Raw genomic sequence first — 23094 nt, forward strand, 5'->3', positions numbered from 1 at the left:
AAATTTAAAATTAGGAAGAATATCCTGATTGTGACAGCTATTAAGCAGTGGAACAGCCTGATTCTTGGAGTTATGAGTGCTCCATCTCTAGAGGGTCTCAAACAATGCTTGGTTATTCATTTTAGATAGCCTAGAGGACCTCCAAGTTCCCTTCCTGCCCTATTATTTTATGAATCTTGAAAGTCAAGGAATGGGTGAGCCAAGCTTCTTGTGGCAAAAAGTTCTATTGTACCTATGCCTTGTCCAATGATGATGCAAAATACACAATGAAGACTTAATGGAGGAATAAATTATGCAAAACAGAAAATGCAGACATAATGGCAAGTTCTCATAATTTATTTAGATTACAGGATTTGGAATTATCACAAAAGATACCTGCTTGTAAAAAAGCACATAATATGCACATAGAATGTGCACTGCTCTGCATCTGATGCTGCTTTCATAGGTTGGTCATGTATCAGTGCATGCCTTAGATAATAATACTGATGCAGTTTCAGCCTTCGGGCAACTATTTATGCTACAAGGGAATCACGTGGAGGGGATTCTTACAAGCTACTGCCATGCTTCACATGAAACATGAGCTTGCTGATTACATGTAGCCAGGGACAAATTGGTACACTATAATTATGATGCCATAAATACTTTTGTTGGACAATGGCCAATAACCATTTTCTTTCTTTCCACCACTCCCTGCTCTCCAATGCATTTGATGTATCCTTGGGGCAGTGGGCCTTCTTATGGGTTAAGACTATTACATGGAGCATGTGCTACATGGAGCTACTTCCTGCAGCTTCTATGTGGCAGCCATAGCACAAAGAATTGCTCAGGCTCTCATATAAACAGAATCATACTGAAATGTAGTAAAAATATGTAGAAGTTAATCTACTAAATGTTAATGCAGCAACACATTTTAACAATTGAAACAGATGGTTCCAGATGTGCCTTCCATGAACAAAGCTGAAAACTTAAATAGAAAGCACCTTACAGAATAACCATCTCTTGTGTAGGAGGCCTTACATGTCAATTGTTGTTAACCTACTGTCTTTAGGTTATACATCAGTATTTAACAATGCAGAGATCAACCTAGCAGATAGCTAACATGCCAGCATGTTGGCACCCAAGCTAGGTACAATCCTGCCCCCACTACAATTACTGGAATAGGCTGACCTCCTCAAGCCAACCAAGAAACTGAAGTGTATGCACCTGGATCCTGCAATGACATAATGATGGGAAATAAAATAATAATAAATAAAACTTGATAGAAACGGCTACTTTAGGATGGGAAGAACAACACAGTACAGTTAAAAATCTTCCTTTCCCACACACACCCTGTTCACACGTATTTGTCAGATATGAAGGTAGCAATTTTTGGCCCAGCTTATTACCAGCTGCATTAGTAGAAAAGAGGGGGGAAAAAACAGCTTTGCCTGAAAAAGTCGAGCCAGCTATTAAAAAAAAAAAAAGCTGCTTCAACCAATGTATATGTTCTTTGCATATTATACAAGACTTCCTGGCCAGCAGATAACAGTCAATGTTACTTTATTTCTTTGTTCCTTCAACATAGGAACCAGCGCTGAATGGCTCATACCCATGGTTGAAAGTCCATTGACAGCAACAATCATATCACCACATCTACGGAGAGAAACAAATGAGGCTTAGTAAGTTGCACAACCCACATACTGCAGGAAATGACTTCTCTGAGTTTGAACGACCAATTCTTAGATGCCTCTGTTTAGGTATAATGCAAAACTAGACGTGACACCATTTTAGCTGCAATGGTTATGTTAACTGACTGATATATACTTGTAAAAAAGAATCGTTCCAAAGAAGGAAGCATTTTGTTTTACATTAAATACACATCCTACAGCAAGTGCAATCTCCGTCCTTACCACAAAGGGGTATGTCTCTTTGAAGGTTATGCTGGTAATTCAGATTGAAAAAGTAACAATTAAATTCAAATAATTTTGAATTTTAATTTCTATTGCCTGATTAATTGAGAACACTTCAGTTAATGGAACAATTTATGGTAGCTTCACTAAAGAGCATAACTGTAGAAAATATCCGGAAAGTCAGAAAAGTGAAAACATTCAGCTTAGCATTACAAATTGTGGGGGGAAAAGAGGAATGTGATTGGGTGGGCAATGGATTTGTTGGTTTGTGGCAGACATTCGAAGGACATCAAATTGGAAAAATGATCCAGATCCTCCTGGGGAAGTTGGAGTCAGATGTTCACCAGCAAGATTGCTGTGAAGAATTTACCAAGTATTTGCTAAAAGTTGAACTCTAGCCTTAAGCAGGTGCCATGAAGGTAAATGAGGCTCAGTCTGGTTTGGTTATCTGGGAGGAATTTGATCCTATTCATGGGTTCTTAGAACTTTAAGCTAGGATCCCTGTTCCTCCCAGAAGGTGACATGCAGTTAGGATCTGGCAATGGGAATGAAGGAGTGTTCCTGCCAGTTTTGAAGGAGGAACTGGTTCATTCCCTTCTAAAAAAAAAAAAGCCATTGTGGAACTCAACCAGGTAGACAACTTCTGTCCTGTTTCCAACCTTCCCTTTCTGCTGAAAAACAGCAAAATAGTCCCAACTCATGGTCACTTGGCCATGGAACACTGCAACTGGTTGTAAATGCAAGCAAGTTGCCAACCAGCCCAATTGTGATTATGTGACTGCAAGAGGGGACAGCAGTCATAAGTAGCTTTGAATGGCCATTAATGCCAGTTGTAAATAGAAGACTATTTTGAGAACACTGTAAATCAAACTCCCTGCTCAGTGCAGGATCTGTATTTTACAAAGAACTACTTCTCATACACAAAGTACACACATTTCATGTTGTCTTGAGCAGTGTTTCTCAACCGTGGCAACTTTAAGATGTGTGAACTTCAACTCCCAGGATTTGGGAAGTTGAAGTCCATACATCTTAAAGCTACCAAGATTAAGAAACAGTGGACTTGAGAATGAATCTGCAGTATCAACTGTAAGCTCTGATGACTTCCTTATCTTGATAAAATTGATAAAAAACAAAAAAGGAGCCTTACTTGAGTCTTCCATCAAAATATGCTGGTGTTCCTAGAACAATTGTTTTAATGAAGAAAGGCTGGTTTGTGTGATTTTCCTCGTAGCCACCAACAATGCTAAATCCCCAGCTGGCTAGATTGCTCCTTCTTAATACAACATCATGGTAACTATGTAGGCAGCTGTGGAAAAAAAGGCAAGGAGTTGTAAAATTTATTAAACAAATCCATTAGACCTCTAACAAATCTATAATAACTCTTTCAGGCTTGCCTGTATACAAATGAATTAATGATTTTTTAATAATTAATACAGTAATTATTCAGTAAAATACATTTCTAAACAAAAACTCTTCTTTCCCTGAAGTGTGTGGCACACCTTTTAAATATCCAGGCAAAATATTAAGTCAACTGACCTCATACCCAACCTGGGTCAATGTTATTATTATTTATTATTTATTGAATTTGTGAGATCAAGAATGCTGATGCTTAGAGAGTAATTAATTTTTGGAAAACCTTGGGAAGAATAACCTGAGGTCTTGAAGGGGGCAGATACATTTAAAACATAAAATAGCAAATAATAAATATATGACAAATCACTTTTATAGGTCCTTTTAAAATGGACTCCTTTTTACCAAACAGGGCCTGCGTCTTTGTTTTGTTGGTTTTGGTTTTCACAAAGAAACTATGGGTTAATCCTGATATTGTGAGAGAAATGCTAAAAAGAGTACCGCTCTACAAATCACTTACATTTATAGAAACATTATTAAAAATTACAATAATGTCTTCTATTTTTAACACACTATACCAGTGGTGGTGAACCTATGGTACGGGTGCCAGAGGCGGCACTCAGAGCCCTCTCTGTGGGCATGCGCGCCGTCGCCCCAGTCCAAGGCCTTCAGCTGGGTTTTATAAAACCTTTTCACTTTAGGCCTCCGCCACGGTGTGCAAAAAAAAAAAAAAAAGGTTCAATCAGTCAATTTCAACTTCTCGAGGGAAAAAAAAGATCTTGCAAAGTTGGAATTAATTGATTGAACTTTTTAGTCCCACCCAGTCTGCCGTTACCACCGCAGCCACACCCACCCAATGGGCCATACTCAGCCAATGGGCCACACCCACCCGGCACCTGATGATGCATAAGTGGGCTTTGGGTTGCAGTTTGGGCACTCGGTCTCTAAAAGGTTTGCCATCACTGCACTATACTGTAAGAGAATGGCATGCACAGGACTTACAAAGAGCTTCTAAGGCTGAGCGTAGAAGACATCTTGATTCTTCAATCCTGCTCAGAAAAAAAATGCAGAAGCTGTAGAGAGGAAGAAGATGAAATTACTCATACCTTGGAAGTCCTAACCACATGACCCAAGATGGCGACCAGCTAGCATCATATTCATTCTCACTGATGGTGCTCGGCTGCTCATCATTTGCCTGGGGCTGTTCTTCTGCAATCTGGACCTCTAGCGCCTTCAGAGCAACGACCGAGGAAGCAGCGCTGGCTTTGAGCATAGCCACAGCCTCACTGTGACTCAGATTGGTCAGATCAATGCCATTAATATTCATCAACACATCACCTGGATAAAAACAAACAAGAGATCCTGTTGAGGTGATATTCCATTGCAAATGCATCCCACTAAGTTGTTATTTTCTGTGGTTATCTAACAACAGGATGTCATGTATGTACAGATGCAGGGGACATGTGGTAGCTTGAGTCATGCCTGACAGAACTGTAATGTCTGCTATTTCTAGGCTTCAATTTCAGNATCATCATCATCATCATCATCATCATCATCAGTGTGATTGAGTGTGAGATTTGCACCCTGTTAATATGCAGTAGCTTGCCCTGCCAGTTTTGGATGTGGTTTTCTCCTTGATAGTTCCTTGATTAGGGCATTGTTTTCTGTGTTTAACAGTAACAGGGAACAAAGCTTACACTCACTCACACTGATGATACTATCAAGTTGGGTAATGAAACCCCTGTAAACAAACAACAAAGCTCAGAGAGCACCAAGCGCTCAACTGAAGTTCCAAAGTCTGGAACTTCTATAAAAAATGTATATGTGAAGAAATTTGGAAGATCTGAATCCAAAGGACCTTCGTGGCATTGGCTAGTTCTCTGTACAATATCAATATTGTAGCAACAAGCCTTCCTGTTATATCCAGATTTTTAAAAATTATAGCTCCCATCATTTCCACTCAGCACAATCAATAGTCAGAGGTGATCAAGCGGCATCCTATGGGGGTGTGTATATTACATTACTTTATATAACTAAAGATAGTTATTTTTTTTTCAAGCCTCTGTTCCCTGTTTTTATGATAATATAGAAGCATTTCTTCCCTAGGTGTGCTGGGGCTTCAAATCGAAGGGCTGCCTTGGAAAGAAGGATAAACAGCAAATTGCAGGCAGCCACCGAAAGTGAAAATGAAAACGCCATGATAGATCATCTGGACTCCCAGTCACCTGAAGCAGAGCATGCTGGGACTGGAATGGCGTCAATGGAGCAGAACATGACATCAGCGACAGTTTCGGTGTGGACAGATGAGTCTGGGCTTGATAACCCTGCTTTTGAGGAGAACATAGGAACTGAGAGTGAGTTTAGTTTTCTTTTTAGTATTCGGTTTGATCTGTGCACTTTAAAATGTAAACTTTAAGAAATCTTAAAATCAGATTTTATCCTGGCCTGCAAGCAAATAACCTGTTTTCCTAGTGTATGTATGTATATGTACATGTAAGTAACTTACATGCTACCCATCTCACCTAGAGGCGACTCTAGGCAGCTTACAATCAATATAAACAGCAAGGTAGAACATTAAAACAACCAAAACAGTATTCTATAAACTTTGTTTATAGAAACCTTGAGAATTAATTAGAGCTACATAGAACGAATGCTTCTGTTAACAATAACCAGGAGGGCTTTTTTTAAAAGTCCTATTTAGCCTCAGCTTTCTTGTTATAGTCAGTTGAATGATTGTGACAACAGCCGAGCATTAATTTTTAATCTGCAAAACTTGGGAGGTACAATTTGCTCAGAATCAGGATCTGGAGAGCTCCATGCCTATGTTGGCATTTATACCAATATTTTATAAAACAAAAGGCATTTACACCAGTGACATGCTGCATATGCACAACATCAGTTTTAACCTATTGTGTTGTTTATACATTCATATGAACGGCTCTGATATCATTTTAGTGGGTGGCTATTTCAATTTTAAATTTGTCTAAACCAAATAATATGAATTTTCATTTGGCTTTCACATGCATCATTTTGTGAAACCATTTCCTAAAACTCCATCATGATTCTCCCACATAACCTTATGAAACCGTACAAAACTTATTTTCCAAAAATCCAATGAAGTGGCTCCATTATTGCTGTTAACATTTTGTCTTTCTGTGCCTAATGACTTTTTAAAACTTTTTAATTGTGACTCCTTTTTTTATATATGTTTGCTCTTTTATATCGTTTGTATGCCTCCCAGGCCTTTGTGTGATGGGCAGCCATATAAATTTGATACACAAATTAATAAATAAAAATTGGAGATTCTTGTTCTCCCACACAAGCTGCTGAATGGCAGTCTGATAATTACTGGATTGCCTCTGGCTAGCCATGTAGCTATTGCAGGTCTGTTTTGGACTTTAGCAGCCCTGTTAGAAGCCCCTTTCAGGTGTCCCCACATTAGCCACTTACTATCAATTTGAGTTTGATTAAAAAGTCATGCAAGCTTGGTTTTAATTGGTTTGACTTATGACATAACAGATTTTATTTTATTTTATTATTTTAATCTAGCAGCATGTTGCATTGAAAAATATATTTCTTTGTACATATTGACTTCTTTCCCAATTGGGCAGCAATCCATCAGCCATCAAGTTTACCGGAAGGTGAGATCACCACCATTGAAATTCATCGGTCCAATCCTTACATTGAATTAGGAATTAGCATAGTGGGTGGCAATGAAACACCTTTGATCAACATTGTTATTCAAGAGGTTTATCGTGACGGGATCATTGCCAGAGATGGAAGGCTCCTTGCTGGAGATCAAATACTGCAGGTATATATCTGATTATATATTCTTCTCAACTCTGGTGTGTCTAGATTGTGCAGCTATATATTAGATGATGAGTAAGCAAGAAAGATTAACGATTTCCTGGCACAATTTTGGAATTTTCTCTTTGGCATAAAAGTTAATGTAGAAGTTTATGGCCAGAATGTGCCATAACTCAAGCAAAGAAAATAAGCTTTTTCAGTAGCTCTATTCTTGATTTAACAGGATTTTATTTTTCTCATACCCTGGAGTTCATATTTAATATGTTTCAACAAAAAAATAAGGAAATCAGGATGATTGTTTATTCCTTCTTTTGTGAGTGATATGAAATACTTCCATTACCTGTAGACCTCTATATAATACATTGGAAATTATAGCAATGTCATTTTTAGTGGTCCAGTATGAATTACAGTTGTTGATTTCTAAAGCTCTCTGCTTCCAACCCCCAGTGTACAAATCATATTTCATGTCTTCCTTTTTCATAAAAATGCTAAGAGATTAAGATGAAATTAAAATCTGAGTTTTGAGCTGCCTTTGTGTGTGTTCATGCCTTCGCAGATTAGAACTAGGTTTTGCATTGTATATGTGAAAGAGGGGCCATGCAGGATGGAAAATCTTATTGGAGTTTTAGGAAATCAATTATGGAACTTTACAGTTATCAATTCCTCAGGTTGATAACCTATTTGAAGGATGAATTCAAGCCCAGTCTTGCCTCCCCCGACAAATTCCTTTCTGTACTGTTTCTTCTTTTTCCTTCCCCAGAGAATTTGTCTTAAGCACAATAAGGGCAAAGGCAATTTTTACAGGCTGAAAAGAAGGCCACAGCAATTGTCATTCTGAATGCCACCATTGCACAGGGCATTTCCTCCCACCAAACTGATAGATATTGTGTCAGGGCTGGTTGCATGTCTGCTGCTTCTCTTGGCCTTTTGCCTGCTTTGAATTTGGGCAGTGATCCCCAGACTGAGTTTTTTTTAAAGGGGACTAGACAGGATCATGGAAGATAAGACATCAGTGATGCTGAACTGTAGGCTGCACACTCTAAATCAGGGGTAGTCAACCTTGGCTCTTTTATGACTCGTGGACTTCAACTCCCAGAATTCCTGAGCCAGAATTCCTGTCGCTTGCAAGACAGCCGTGAGGTTGTACACTTGTAACAAATATTGGCAATTCCCCACTTTTGCTGCCTCGACCTCCTGCTACTGTCATGCCAAGGGACTCGTGGGGCTCCTTCTTCACTGTGATGTGCTTCTCTTGACAAGTCACACATTGTGAGAGGTCCTACAAAAAAGAATAAGAGTTTAGGCATACATTTCACTTGGGTTAAATCTGAAGGAGGGGAGTCAAATTATCTGCACATACAGATGCCCATGTGGAACAAATAATCATGTAGACCAGGGGTAGTCAACCTTGGCTCTTTTATGACTCGTGGACTTCAACTCCCAGAATTCCTGAGCCAGCTAAGCTGGCTCAGGAATTCTGGGAATTGAAGTCCACGAGTCATAAAAGAGCCAAGGTTGACTACCCCTGATGTAGACTTTGCCAGCATCCATTAACTATAGCTCAACAATTTTTAATTATTTAAATATGCTTACAAAAAGTATGCACTATGGGAGACTGCATTTTAAAATATATTTCCCAGAAGATTTCATACCTAAAGGAATACATTAAGGATAATAGTTTAAAAACTGGGTATATTAGAGTTGTTCACCACACAACTGTTATTAAAGTTGAGTATATCAATGCAAATGATTTCTTTAAAAACATTTTACAAGTAAACTACTGCCACAGTGATACTGACAGATCTTTCATTAAAAGCCTCACATAACTATTTAAAAGACAGTCATTTTTCCCCCAAAGACTTAAATGCCCATCCACAAATCTTCTTACAAATACAAAATATTGGTATTCTCCCTAATCAATCTCTAGGATCTAAAAATCCTTTTTTTTTTGCTGTTTGGATTGCATAACAATACAATATATCCAATTTTGGGGAGGGAGAATATGTGTGTATATTTGGAGGTACAGTAGTACTTAAGCTCATATCCTTTTGGATCTGAATGTACATTTTCAAGTTGAGAAATTATGTAATGGGAGGTGGCACATTCCTTTTTGTTCTGCTGGGATATTTTAAGTGCCTGTCCTTTTTTAGAGGAGAATATTTTTAATCATAAAGATTAACAGATGACTGTGGGAATAGCTATGCTATCCAGTAGAGGGTGCATTTTTCCAACTTCCTAGACATCCAACCATACAATATGTTTAATCTTAACAGCAATCAACACTATAGAGGTAACGGGTAACTCTTGTTTTTTCATTTTTTTTCTTAATTTCCCAATTTTGGGTTCGTTCCATTTTAGTTTTCAATTTCTTAAAAAGAGTACACATAAAAATTTTTCCATGTCCTAGTATACATTTCCCTTTAGTATACCTATTTTATATATTGGTTTGCTTAATACCTGCATTTTTAAAAAAAAAAACCTAGTTCCCTAATACATTACTTTTTATATATTATTTTCATTCATACATTAAATTTTGTATGGATATTCCCCCCCCCCCCTATGGATTTCAGTATCTAGTTAACTGGAAACCTGTATTAAGAATTCTGTAAAAATATAAACACTGACATGCACTGAACACATTTCAATTCATTTATTTGTTTTTAGGAAATGCAGAGGTAAATTTATATTAGAATATAAATTTAAATAATAACTTGTCCATTCCCAAACTTACTTTATGTGGGCTTGGCCTGTTGCTGTGATACAGTTGATAGGATTGATGATGGCTGGTGAGATGTGTTCCCCCATCTCTGAGAATGCTTACAATTTGGGACTTTGTAGGCCTTGAAATGGTTAGGTTCACCCTTTCGCCACTGGCCTGCGGATTCACATGAAACATGAATAGAGGATTGGGGCATAAATACTGGTTACCTCTGAGAGCAAAGAATAGTCAAAATACAGGCAGTCTTTGTTAAGCTTAGCTACTGTTTGAAGTTACAACAAACCCACCAAAAGCCATTTAGGACCAGTTCTGGAATTCCATCAGCTGCACGCATACGCACGCGCACACACACATACCATGGTCACGTGACTGCATTTCAGGCGCTTGGCAACCAGCTCACCTTTATGGCCAGTTCAGCACTCCTCAGTCATGTGACCATGATTCACAATGTTTTTTGCTGGTTTCTGGGGGTTTTTGTTTGGTTTCCGGCAAAACATGCCCATAGAAGTACACAGATTCACTAAACGACTGTAGCATTCACTTAACAACTGCTGCTGCAAAAAAACTCATAAAACTTTGTGCAGCCATGTGGGTGCCTCAACTTATGACATCATAATTTACGATGGAAATTCTGGGGCCGGTTATGGACATAAGTCGAGGACTACCTGATTTCTAATCAAAAAGCAGCCATGAAGACTACATTGTACATATGAAGGAAATCAACACTTTCCCTGAGGACCTAATACTGGTCAGACTCTATTTTCGCCACATAATAAAACAATCCATCTTCTGGTACGGCAGAGGATTAGATCAGTCACTTTGCCAATACCTGATTTCACTATCCTCAGCTCTGGGTGCTCAAACAGAGCTCTTGCTGGTTGCTATCCCAGAAGTAAAATTAGTGAGAAAAGGAAAAACGTATCAAGTAACATTTACTCGTCCATTGAATCTAAACCCCAATGGCGGAGCAGAAGAAGCCAAGGGGATGCCAGGGTATTGTTTCATGACTAGTCTCAAGTGGCCCACAGAAGCTTCTCAACTTTACCCTGTGGGGGGAAAAGGGGGGGGAAAGGTCTTAGAAAACAGTGCTATATAGTTAATAAAGTTGGGAAAACACAACTTTAAGGAGTTGCTGGCAGGTGCTACATGCCATATGCCTTCTGACACATCTTCTCCCCCCTGAATCTGCAATGCTACACCACCTTATTTATTCTTTGTAGGGGAGATCTCTCTAATAATCATTCAGTATAGAGTGTTCATCTATTTATGCGTCTGTTAGTAAGGTTTCACTGGAGTGCAACTTAGGGCATCAACATCCATGTTTTTTTAGAAGGCTGGTCTTCCTTAATCTGACAACTTACAGGTATATTAAGGCAAGAAACCCCACCTTTCCCAACTATCATGGTCCAGCTTGGGAAAAGCACAGTACACAAAAGGGAGTGAATCCTCCGCCACAGGACTTTACCTGGATAATATGAGCAGCCAGTTCAGGTGTGCCATGCTTCAGGTCATGCCCATTGATAGCCAACACCTTGTCATTGCTACAGAGTCGGCCATCCTGAGCAGCCAACCCCCCTTCCAGGAGGTCAAGAATAAATACTCCTGGCTCATCGGTCCTGCGCACCAGCTTAATGCCAAGCTGTTCACTGGAGTCTCGCTTGTGCAAGGTCAGATGGAAGCTATCGTCTCGCTGGGGAGGGCTATCACTGTGATTGTGAGTTCGGCTTACAAATCGTCTCTCTCGGAGGACTGTGAGATGCAGCGATGTACAGGGCTGGGAAAGGATGGCCCTGGCATGGTTGTGAGACACGTTGCTGATGTCAAAGTTATTCACCTGAAAGAAAAGAAGCAGAAAATATATGTCGGACCTGTGACAATTTGCCCCTATTCAATGTTCCAGATGGGCATCTGTTTCCAGGAGATGCCATGTATTTCTATACCCTTTTTGGTTCCCATTTCCTAGCTTCTCTGTCTGTTCCTACAATAATCAGCATGACTACATTTAGGTCAAGTATTTTGCATTGCTGGAAGTTTTCCTACTATTTTTTCTGCCTGAAAGGTGCTGTTCTGGGTGCACAAGGTGAAGCTTTCAGAGAATGAGTAAGCTATTAATATACAGAATTCACACTTTGTAAAATTGGAGCCAAATGTACTGAACATTTTTCACAAATATTCTTGGCAATTTCAAGAATAACCTTTGGGGATTTTTTTCCTTTTGCACTTAGGTAGATCTTTTGAAAACATCTTCATATTTACCTATATTAGTCTGCTTTTGCCATTAATGATAGCCAGGAATGATGCCTAGAGTTAATGGTACACTCTGTATAATGTATTATTCTATCCTTATCAGCCTTCCTCAACTTTACGCCTTCCAGAGATATTGCACTACGATTCCCCAGTTACATCAGACCGGGGGGAGCTTGTGCTACATGATGAGGAAGGAAAATAAAGAAGAACCCTGAAGGAAAAAGCCTGAAACAGCAGAAAGAAGGAAGGTGTAGTATCACTTAATAGGATGAAAAAGACCAATCCAAAATCTAAACTGCTAAATGTGTTAACACCTTATGATTAGAATAATCACTGAGACTCAAACAACTGTTTCCTTTTCACATTCTGTGTGAAATAGTTATTTGCCACATTCTTGAGTATTAGTAAAGGTGTAAAAAATATATTCTACTTCTTTTCCTTTTAATCTATTTTTCTCTCTTTTAACCCACAATGCGCTTCAGTATTCCCAAGGCTTGTTATTTAAACTTTGTGACAGAGTCTCCATTTCTCACTTTTCCTGCCAGTAGAGAGCATATTCTCAGATAGCTGAAATTTGGAGGAAATTCTGCAAAATCCTTTTCAATTGCATATTTATGAATTTTTATTTAAACTTCAAAGAGAAATGAAGGAACAGAATTTACCAAAGCAAAATAATGATAGCTCATTCATATTGGTAATATTTGCATAACATAACAGAGAGAAAGGGAATTCAAGAGTCACAAGAGGAAGAATACATATAGAATAGCCCAAAGCATCCATTTTGCTAGAGAGAAATTCCCAGAGGATGGGCTCCAGGACAAGTCCAAAAGCTCGGAAGAGTAAAGCTCTGGTCCTGGTGGCCAACACAGATTGGATCCTGCAACATTATCCTGAGATATGTATGTTGGTCTTCATTTGTGAGTCACAATAAACATGGAAAGAAGATATATTCAGGAAGTCCAAGTGAGTCTTTAGAAAGCAACTTTGGAATTCTTTCTTGCCTTATAGCTCTTGTTTTCAGGCTCTGATTAGCTATTCTAGGCTAAACCTATGCACAAATATTGACTTCAAGGATGGTTCTGGAATGATTTTATGAAAGTTAAGGTAAATTCAGCAAGCAGAAAGTGCAGTCCAATATATTTTCCAATGTTGTATTTGTATACTACTTCTCACACTCAAGCATTCTCATCAACCCAGAATATATACCTTGGATACACACCTGAAACTGAATGATGCACTTGGGTGACACCCTAATTCTTTTCCTATTCCAAGTAGGCACCTTAGACAACATTCAACAGGAAAACATAAACATCCTATTATTCATCTCTCTCAAGCTATCCATTATTTTTGAGTATTTGAATTCTTAAAAGGATTGCTATCTTTGAATAAATTCAAAGACATAAGAATATAAGGAAAGTCCAGATGGATCAGGCTGTAATCATACCAAGACAAATACTCTGTGTCACACAATGGCCAACTGGCCAACTTCTCTTCTGTTGGTACCAACTACATATATTTGGGAAGCTCACAAGACTAGACTGGAGGGTGATGTCCCTTTTCACTGCTGCTTTCCAACAACCAATATTTAGAGCAGGGGTAGTCAACCTTGGCTCTTTTATGACTCGTGGACTTCAAGTCCCAGAATTCCTGAGCCAGCTTAGCTGGCTCAGGAATTCTGGGAATTGAAGTCCACGAGTCATAAAAGAGCCAAGGTTGACTACCCCTGGTCTACATGATTATTTGTTCCACATGGGCATCTGTATGTGCAGATAATTTGACTCCCCTCCTTCAGATTTAACCCAAGTGAAATGTATGCCTAAACTCTTATTCTTTTTTGTAGGACCTCTCACAATGTGTGACTTGTCAAGAGAAGCACATCACAGTGAAGAAGGAGCCCCACGAGTCCCTTGGCATGACAGTAGCAGGAGGTCGAGGCAGCAAAAGTGGGGAATTGCCAATATTTGTTACAAGTGTACAACCTCACGGCTGTCTTGCAAGCGACAGGAATTCTGGCTCAGGAATTCTGGGAGTTGAAGTCCACGAGTCATAAAAGAGCCAAGGTTGACTACCCCTGATTTAGAGTGTGCAGCCTACAGTTCAGCATCACTGATGTCTTATCTTCCATGATCCTGTCTAGTCCCCTTTAAAAAAACCTCAGTCTGGGGATCACTGCCCAAATTCAAAGCAGGCAAAAGGCCAAGAGAAGCAGCAGACATGCAACCAGCCCTGACACAATATCTATCAGTTTGGTGGGAGGAAATGCCCTGTGCAATGGTGGCATTCAGAATGACAATTGCTGTGGCCTTCTTTTCAGCCTGTAAAAATTGCCTTTGCCCTTATTGTGCTTAAGACAAATTCTCTGGGGAAGGAAAAAGAAGAAACAGTACAGAAAGGAATTTGTCGGGGGAGGCAAGACTGGGCTTGAATTCATCCTTCCAATAGGTTATCAACCTGAGGAACTGATAACTGTAAAGTTCCATAATTGATTTCCTAAAACTCCAATAAGATTTTCCATCCTGCATGGCCCCTCTTTCACATATACAATGCAAAACCTAGTTCTAATCTGCGAAGGCATGAACACACACAAAGGCAGCTCAAAACTCAGATTTTAATTTCATCTTAATCTCTTAGCATTTTTATGAAAAAGGAAGACATGAAATATGATTTGTACACTGGGGGTTGGAAGCAGAGAGCTTTAGAAATCAACAACTGTAATTCATACTGGACCACTAAAAATGACATTGCTATAATTTCCAATGTATTATACAGAGTTCTACAAGTAATGGAAGTATTTCATATCACTCACAAAAGAAGGAATAAACAATCATCCTGATTTCCTTATTTTTTTTTGTTGAAACATATTAAAGATGAACTCCAGGGTATAAGAAAAATAAAATTCTGTTAAATCAAGAATAGAGCTACTGAAAAAGCTTATTTTCTTTGCTTGAGTTATGGCACATTCTGGCCATAAACTTCTACATTAACTTTTATGCCAAAGAGAAAATTCCAAAATTGTGCCAGGAAATCGTTAATCTTTCTTGCTTACTCATCATCTAATATATAGCTGCACAATCTAGACACACCAGAGTTGAGAAGAATATATAATCAGATATATACCTGCAGTATTTGATCTCCAGCAAGGAGCCTTCCATCTCTGGCAATGATCCCGTCACGATAAACCTCTTGAATAACAATGTTGATCAAAGGTGTTTCATTGCCACCCACTATGCTAATTCCTAATTCAATGTAAGGATTGGACCGATGAATTTCAATGGTGGTGATCTCACCTTCCGGTAAACTTGATGGCTGATGGATTGCTGCCCAATTGGGAAAGAAGTCAATATGTACAAAGAAATATATTTTTCAATGCAACATGCTGCTAGATTAAAATAATAAAATAAAATAAAATCTGTTATGTCATAAGTCAAACCAATTAAAACCAAGCTTGCATGACTTTTTAATCAAACTCAAATTGATAGTAAGTGGCTAATGTGGGGACACCTGAAAGGGGCTTCTAACAGGGCTGCTAAAGTCCAAAACAGACCTGCAATAGCTACATGGCTAGCCAGAGGCAATCCAGTAATTATCAGACTGCCATTCAGCAGTTTGTGCTGGAGAACAAGAATCTCCAATTTTTATTTATTTATTTGTGTATCAAATTTATATGGCTGCCCATCACACAAAGGCCTGGGAGGCATACGAACAAGGATATAAAAGAGCAAACATATATATAAAAAAGGAGTCACAATTAAAACGTTTTAAAAAGTCATTAGGCACAGAAAGACAAAATGTTAACAGCAATAATGGAGCCACTTCATTGGATTTTTGGAAAATAAGTTTTGTACGGTTTCATAAGGTTATGTGGGAGAATCATGATGGAGTTTTAGGAAATGGTTTCACAAAATGATGCATGTGAAAGCCAAATGAAAATTCATATTATTTGGTTTAGACAAATTTAAAATTGAAATAGCCACCCACTAAAATGATATCAGAGCCGTTCATATGAATGTATAAACAACACAATAGGTTAAAACTGATGTTGTGCATATGCAGCATGTCACTGGTGTAAATGCCTTTTGTTTTATAAAATATTGGTATAAATGCCAACATAGGCATGGAGCTCTCCAGATTCTGATTCTGAGCAAATTGTACCTCCCAAGTTTTGCAGATTAAAAATTAATGCTCGGCTGTTGTCACAATCATTCAACTGACTGTAACAAGAAAGCTGAGGCTAAATAGGACTTTTAAAAAAAGCCCTCCTGGTTATTGTTAACAGAAGCATTCGTTCTATGTAGCTCTAATTAATTCTCAAGGTTTCTATAAACAAAGTTTATAGAATACTGTTTTGGTTGTTTTAATGTTCTACCTTGCTGTTTATATTGATTGTAAGCTGCCTAGAGTCGCCTCTAGGTGAGATGGGTAGCATGTAAGTTACTTACATGTACATATACATACATACACTAGGAAAACAGGTTATTTGCTTGCAGGCCAGGATAAAATCTGATTTTAAGATTTCTTAAAGTTTACATTTTAAAGTGCACTGATCAAACCGAATACTAAAAAGAAAACTAAACTCACTCTCAGTTCCTATGTTCTCCTCAAAAGCAGGGTTATCAAGCCCAGACTCATCTGTCCACACCGAAACTGTCGCTGATGTCATGTTCTGCTCCATTGACGCCATTCCAGTCCCAGCATGCTCTGCTTCAGGTGACTGGGAGTCCAGATGATCTATCATGGCGTTTTCATTTTCACTTTCGGTGGCTGCCTGCAATTTGCTGTTTATCCTTCTTTCCAAGGCAGCCCTTCGATTTGAAGCCCCAGCACACCTAGGGAAGAAATGCTTCTATATTATCATAAAAACAGGGAACAGAGGCTTGAAAAAAAAATAACTATCTTTAGTTATATAAAGTAATGTAATATACACACCCCCATAGGATGCCGCTTGATCACCTCTGACTATTGATTGTGCTGAGTGGAAATGATGGGAGCTATAATTTTTAAAAATCTGGATATAACAGGAAGGCTTGTTGCTACAATATTGATATTGTACAGAGAACTAGCCAATGCCACGAAGGTCCTTTGGATTCAGATCTTCCAAATTTCTTCACATATACATTTTTTATAGAAGTTCCAGACTTTGGAACTTCAGTTGAGCGCTTGGTGCTCTCTGAGCTTTGTTGTTTGTTTACAGGGGTTTCATTACCCAACTTGATAGTATCATCAGTGTGAGTGAGTGTAAGCTTTGTTCCCTGTTACTGTTAAACACAGAAAACAATGCCCTAATCAAGGAACTATCAAGGAGAAAACCACATCCAAAACTGGCAGGGCAAGCTACTGCATATTAACAGGGTGCAAATCTCACACTCAATCACACTGATGATGATGATGATGATGATGATGATGATNGGCAGGAAACCCTATACCATTTCGGACAAATGGCTGTCCAGTCTCTTCTTAAAAACTTCCAGTGTTGGAGCATTCACCGCTTCTGGAGGCAGGTTGTTCCACTGGTTAATTGTTCTAACTGTCAGGAAGTTTCTCCTTAGTTCTAGGTTGCTTCTCTCCTTGATTAGTTTCCATCCATTGCTTCTTGTCCTGCCTTCAGACACCTTGGAGAATAGCTTGACTCCCTCTTCTTTGTGGCAGCCCCTGAAATATTGGAACACTGCTATCCTGTCCCCCCTCGTCCTTCTCTTCATTAGACTAGACATACCCAATTCCAGCAACCGTTCCTCATATGTTTTAGCCTCCAGTCCCCTAATTATCTTTGTTGCTCTTCTCTGTACTCTTTCTAGAGTCTCACCATCTTTTTTACATCGTGGTGACCAAAACTGGATGCAGTATTCCAAGTGTGGCCTTACCAAGGCATTGTAAAGTGATGATGTTACCTAGTTGGGTAATGAAACCTCTATAAACAATAAAGCTCAGAAAGCACAAGACCTCTACAGTTCAACCCTGAGCTATAAATATTCTCTTCTTTGGTGATTCCTATATGAAATGATTGCTGGTGGTCCACCAGTATTTATTACTAAGAATGATTAGTACTTTCAGCACACTTTCTTATTGCCATGATTTGTTGTTGTTTTTTTAAAAAAGAAAGGAAAAACAAAAGTCTACAAACTTCAGAAAAATGATCTTGGTCTTAAGTTCAAAAAAGGTGAGTAACCTTCATAGGAATTCTGGTATAACAGAGATGAAGAAGGGAAGGGAAGGATCATATGTACAGTACATGCTTTTTTTGACTATTCTGGCCAGCTGTAGATTTTGTTTTGTTTTCATTTTCTGTAAGTCAAGGAACTAACATATTACAAAAGAAGAAATCTTTGGCCTCACACTTCGAAGAAATGAAGTCCTGAAAGCAATAAAAACATACAGTATTTAGCTGATTTCATAGCTGCCTGGAACAAAATGCCATTTGTGACATCGTCACAGAAATGTCCAAACCTATGTTTTGCATCAGATGTCGGAACAAAAATACATAATGGTTCCATTTGCTCAACAACATCATTATGCGCCTGTCATTATTTCAGCATAATTTCTACCCATCACATTAGGTTGGGCAGGAGAGGACATACTCCAGATTTTATGTATTATGGAGTTAATGGAACCAAGAAGCATGCCTTTTCTGTAACTGCACCTGCCCTCTGGAACACCCTACACCTGACGTTCAGCTGGCCCTGACACTGCTTGCCTTTCAGATCTGGGTGTTTTCCCAGGCACAGGGGTCTGGAGAGTAATCAAGTCCATGCTATTAGTGAATGATGTGCTTGGGAATGTTGGCTGATTTGGAACAGGATTTTTTTTAATTTTATATACATTATACTTATATGTTTGAAGTCCTTTAGCTGTCCAAAGTTGAATTAGTGAGATCTGTGGCGAACAACAATTACACTTTGCTGTGGATATGGTTGGCTGTCTTGACACCCAAAGGTTTTACTATATTATCTGTGATATTAATATATCACAGATTATTAAACTTATCAGTGTTCAGTGGGGACCTCAAATGGGCAGTTGGGGATTGTTCCTTCAAAGCTGAAATTGTATAATCAATTTGTCATTTATTAGAGTTACGCATAACCAGTCCACTTATTAATAAAATTTACTTGCCACCATTTCTTGTATCCAACAACACTGGACCGCTTACAGCAGGAGTGTCAAACTCAATTTCATTGAGGGCCGCATAAGCATTGTGGTTGCCCTCAGGGGGCCGAGTGGGTGTGGCCAAGGTGGGTGCAGTCTACTGGGTGGGCGTGGATGGAGTGGGTGTGGCCTACTGAGTGGGTATGGCCAGCTCTGCATCGTTCGTGTCAAGGGCGCCTGTGGGGGCCTGGCCAGGAGTGGGACAGATCTGAGGGTCTCTGGCAGAAGGGGGTGGGACCAGGGCAAGTGCCAAGGCATGGTCCACTGGAGGAGCCTCACTGTTCCTCTCAGGCCATGCAGCAGGGGGCCTTATGGAGCTAAGACTGAAGGCGTTTCAGCATATATGGCCACCACAAAATTGTACATTGGCTCCCGGCTGGCTTGGGCCAGGGCCAAGGTAGAGGGGGCCGTTCCCTCACTGTTTCCAGGATGGCTTTCACAACCACTTTGCGGGCCGCATCCGGCCCCCGGGCCTTGTGTTTGACATGTCTGGCTTACAGCATAAAAAACATTGAAAAACATTAAAACCATCCACTGTAAAAAACACAGCAGATAAAAACATCAACGGATACAATCACCGAGACAAGATGGCAAAGAAGGGAGTAATTGACTAAATTGACTAAAATCTAATCCCACCTCCCTGACATCTCTGGTGTGAAGCTCCCCCATTGGGTGCTCAAGCCATCTGGCAGAGCCAGTTCTTAAGGCTCTTATGAAATCTCAGGAGACCAATCTCACCTCAGGGGGTAAACGCTCCAGAGGGCTAGGGTTAGGGTTAGGCATAGCAGAGAAGGCTCTTCTTCTGGATCTTGCCAGTTGACATTACTTGGCTGACAGGATCCACAATACGCTCCCTCTACTGGTGCAGGTGGAGTGGGTCAGTCCCATCGGGATGAGATGGTTCCTCAAGTAGATTGGACCCATGCCATGCAGGGCTTTAACCTTGAATTGCACCTGGAAGCAGATCAGTAAGCAGTGCAGCTTTCGAAGCAGTGGTATAACATGGGCCAGTGTAGCGGGCTCTAAGAACTGCTTGCACTGCTGCATTCTGTGCCATTATAGGCTTCCAGCTGTTCTTCAAGGGTAGAGCACATTCCAAAAGACATTAGACACGAGATGATTAGGGCTTGTGTGACCTGAGAGGGTCAGGGACTCTTGATCCAGGAAAGGCTGCAACTTGCAGTTGTGCAAAGGTTCTCCTAACCGTAACTGCCACCTGCTCTTTGAACAGGGGTCACGAGTCCAGGAGAACCCCCAAGTTATGGATCAGGTCTGTCTGGGGTACTGTACCCCATCCAGAAGTAAAGATGCTAAAGTCCCAGTCCACACCTGACTAATTTGCCAAGCAAAATGTCTACCTTTTTTATCTTTTAGATTTATAATTCTGCCTTTCTTTGTAGTAATCAAAACTTTCAAGCACAGCATCTGTTCCTCCATTTTTTTTCTGCTACAATTATGTACTAAGTTGGGCTGGGAGGCAATGAAGAGCCAAAAGTTAGGAAAGGAGGTTTTCTAGGAAGAGGACAATTAATACTGGATAGCAGTTTGATCAGATAGATGCTATAGTAGTAGCTCCAAGCAGCTACGAGCAATTATTCAATTTTTCCTGAACCTCCCAAAGGCCTATTTCATATTTCACATTATCTTTAACCATCCCTTGAGCCCCATGAGAATTTTTTTTCATGATCTACAAACAGCTTGTAGAGCAGAGATCTCTCTTTGTGTGGGCCACCTTCTGTTTATTACTTGGCAATCCAGAGCATGATACTGTCACTGATTTTTACTCCAGAAAAATAGGATTTTACTTATCTTTGACAGGAAAGGGTCAAAAGAGAAAGAAAAATGAGAATAATTTAATTTAATTAATTGATGTGCTCCATTGATTGTTTAAAAGATAGGAGAGCAAATTCAAGTAGTCTAGCTCCATTATTCTCCCTGTTAACCACATTTTGGAGGGACAATTCTGTTAGAGAATCTTTTCTATGTCTACATTTCAGACAATCAGAAGGGAGAGAGAAAGATTCTTCCTTATCACATGATTATTCACCCAAACAAAATGCATACATAGAGCTAGAAAGCTGTAAAATATCAACAGTCCCAGAGATAGTTTCACCCTCCTTTCATTTTGCTTTATTAAGAAGCACAAGGCTGATCTACCGCTATTCATTTATCATCACCTTTAAATAACCTCCAAAGAGGAGACAGAATGGGAAGGAAACAAATATATGCAGGCAGGCAGGCAGGCAAGTAGCATAGACGATAATTATAATAATAAAGTTGATCAGGCGCATTCTCTCACTATTTACCTGTTTTTCAGGTGTGCTTCCAGGTCACATCTCTGCATTACCTCTTCGCACACTGAAGTAAAGGGACACAGCACCAAGAGCTTGTCAAGCAGTTTGTGAACAAGGATGCTAGATTTTTTGCACAATTTAAAATGGAGCCTTTTGCGATCTAAGGGACAGAAATCCTTCTCTTGCAAAAAGTTTCGTAGGCACTTATAGCAGAATGTGTGACCACAAGGCGTGTCTAATGGCTGTAGCAAGGGCTGAAGGCAAATATGGCAAACCAAATCATCGTCCACCTCGTTCTGATAATTGTACAAGTGATTCTCTCTTGTCCAGTGCTGCTGGCCACATTCAAAGCAGAGTGGGTTCAGGTTCTGTTCCGTTGAGACCATCTCTTCGTTTGACGTGCCCATTGTATGGCAAATTGGGTCAGTTTCCTTTTTTCAGTAGAGATCTTGCTTGTAAAGGTCCTTTAGTAAAGAGTCATTACTCTGAAATGTACACAAATATACAATGACTGACGCAAAAACCAGCTGCTAAAGCTAAGGTGAACCAGAATACTGAAAACATAACACAGGAAGCAACTTCATGCTTTTGGGATGTCTATATCACATGACTAAAAATTGGCCATATGCAGGAAAAGGGGAGGGAAGGTGACAGGAAGCACATTGATTTCCCTTTGAGGTTTTGTGGCATTTAATTCTCTTGCTAACTGCTCATCCCCAACAAGTTCCTTCCTTAAAAAAGGCAGCCAAGATTTTATCATACACAAACGTGTATAAGTTCTAAATCATAATTCAGTCTTATGGGCTTTAGCACTCCGAAACACTGATGGCCAACCATAGCTAGTAGGATATCCTAAGTACTAATCCTGACTTTCTTGGGAATGTACAGTAAATAAGTTATCCAGTAGCTTATTATGCATTTTTTGTTCCTTCTCTGAATCTCTGTGTATGCAGGTAATTCTTCCTGCCAATGCTGTATATGGAAATAAATATATAGCACTATCTGCTCTTTTCCCACAACCAAACATTTTCTAAGGTGGCACACTTTTATTATGGACTTTTTGACCATAAGTGAAAAAAACAGCTGGAGCTCTTAGTACATAGTAATTCTTAAGCGCAAAATCAAGGCTCCCATTGTTCAGTAAAGTTAAAGAGACCCCATTAATTAATCCTTCCCTTTAAAGCCATAGGAAAATTACACATGTCCTTTCCTTTCCACTTTTAGGATTGCTGTCCAACTAAACAGGCTGCATATCAGAAGTCAAATGCTTACAAGAAAAGTTTACACTGTCTGCTGATCTCAGTAGTGGAATATTAATAGTCAGAAGCTGTTTGCACCTTTGTACACACCTCAAAAAAACCGATCTTGCTAGATGAATTATTCTGCAAATACTTTAATCTTTAACTGATCTACAATGTATTCTAATGGAAACTAACCAAGGAGAGAAGCAACTAAGGAGAAACTTCCTGACAGTTAGAACAATTAACCAGTGGAACAACCTGCCTCCAGAAGCGGTGAATGCTCCAACACTGGAGGTTTTTAAGAAGAGACTGGACAGCCATTTGTCCGAAATGGTATAGGGTTTCCTGCCTGAGCAGGGGGTTGGACTAGATGACCTTCAAGGTCCCTTCCAACTTTACTATTATTA

The 23094-nt window shown here is 39.5% G+C and overlaps 1 protein-coding gene across 1 annotated transcript; it reads right to left on the reverse strand.

Moving 5' to 3' along the window:
• Positions 1 to 1456: 1456 nt before the first annotated feature.
• LNX2 (ligand of numb-protein X 2) lies at positions 1457 to 21853 on the reverse strand. The gene is made up of 9 exons (XM_015815654.1): positions 21459 to 21853; positions 16591 to 16838; positions 15130 to 15329; positions 11231 to 11599; positions 9778 to 9921; positions 8154 to 8325; positions 4346 to 4577; positions 3037 to 3195; positions 1457 to 1632 (listed from the first exon to the last, which is right to left on the reverse strand). The coding sequence occupies exons 1-9, from the start codon at positions 21851 to 21853 to the stop codon at positions 1497 to 1499; spliced, it is 2055 nt and encodes a 684-aa protein (XP_015671140.1). The 3' UTR covers positions 1457 to 1496.
• Between the last annotated feature and the right edge of the window lie 1241 nt (positions 21854 to 23094).

The sequence above is a fragment of the Protobothrops mucrosquamatus genome, unplaced genomic scaffold (assembly GCF_001527695.2).
Source record: "Protobothrops mucrosquamatus isolate PMUCROS unplaced genomic scaffold, P.Mucros_1.0 scaffold358, whole genome shotgun sequence".
Lineage (NCBI taxonomy): Eukaryota > Metazoa > Chordata > Lepidosauria > Squamata > Viperidae > Protobothrops > Protobothrops mucrosquamatus.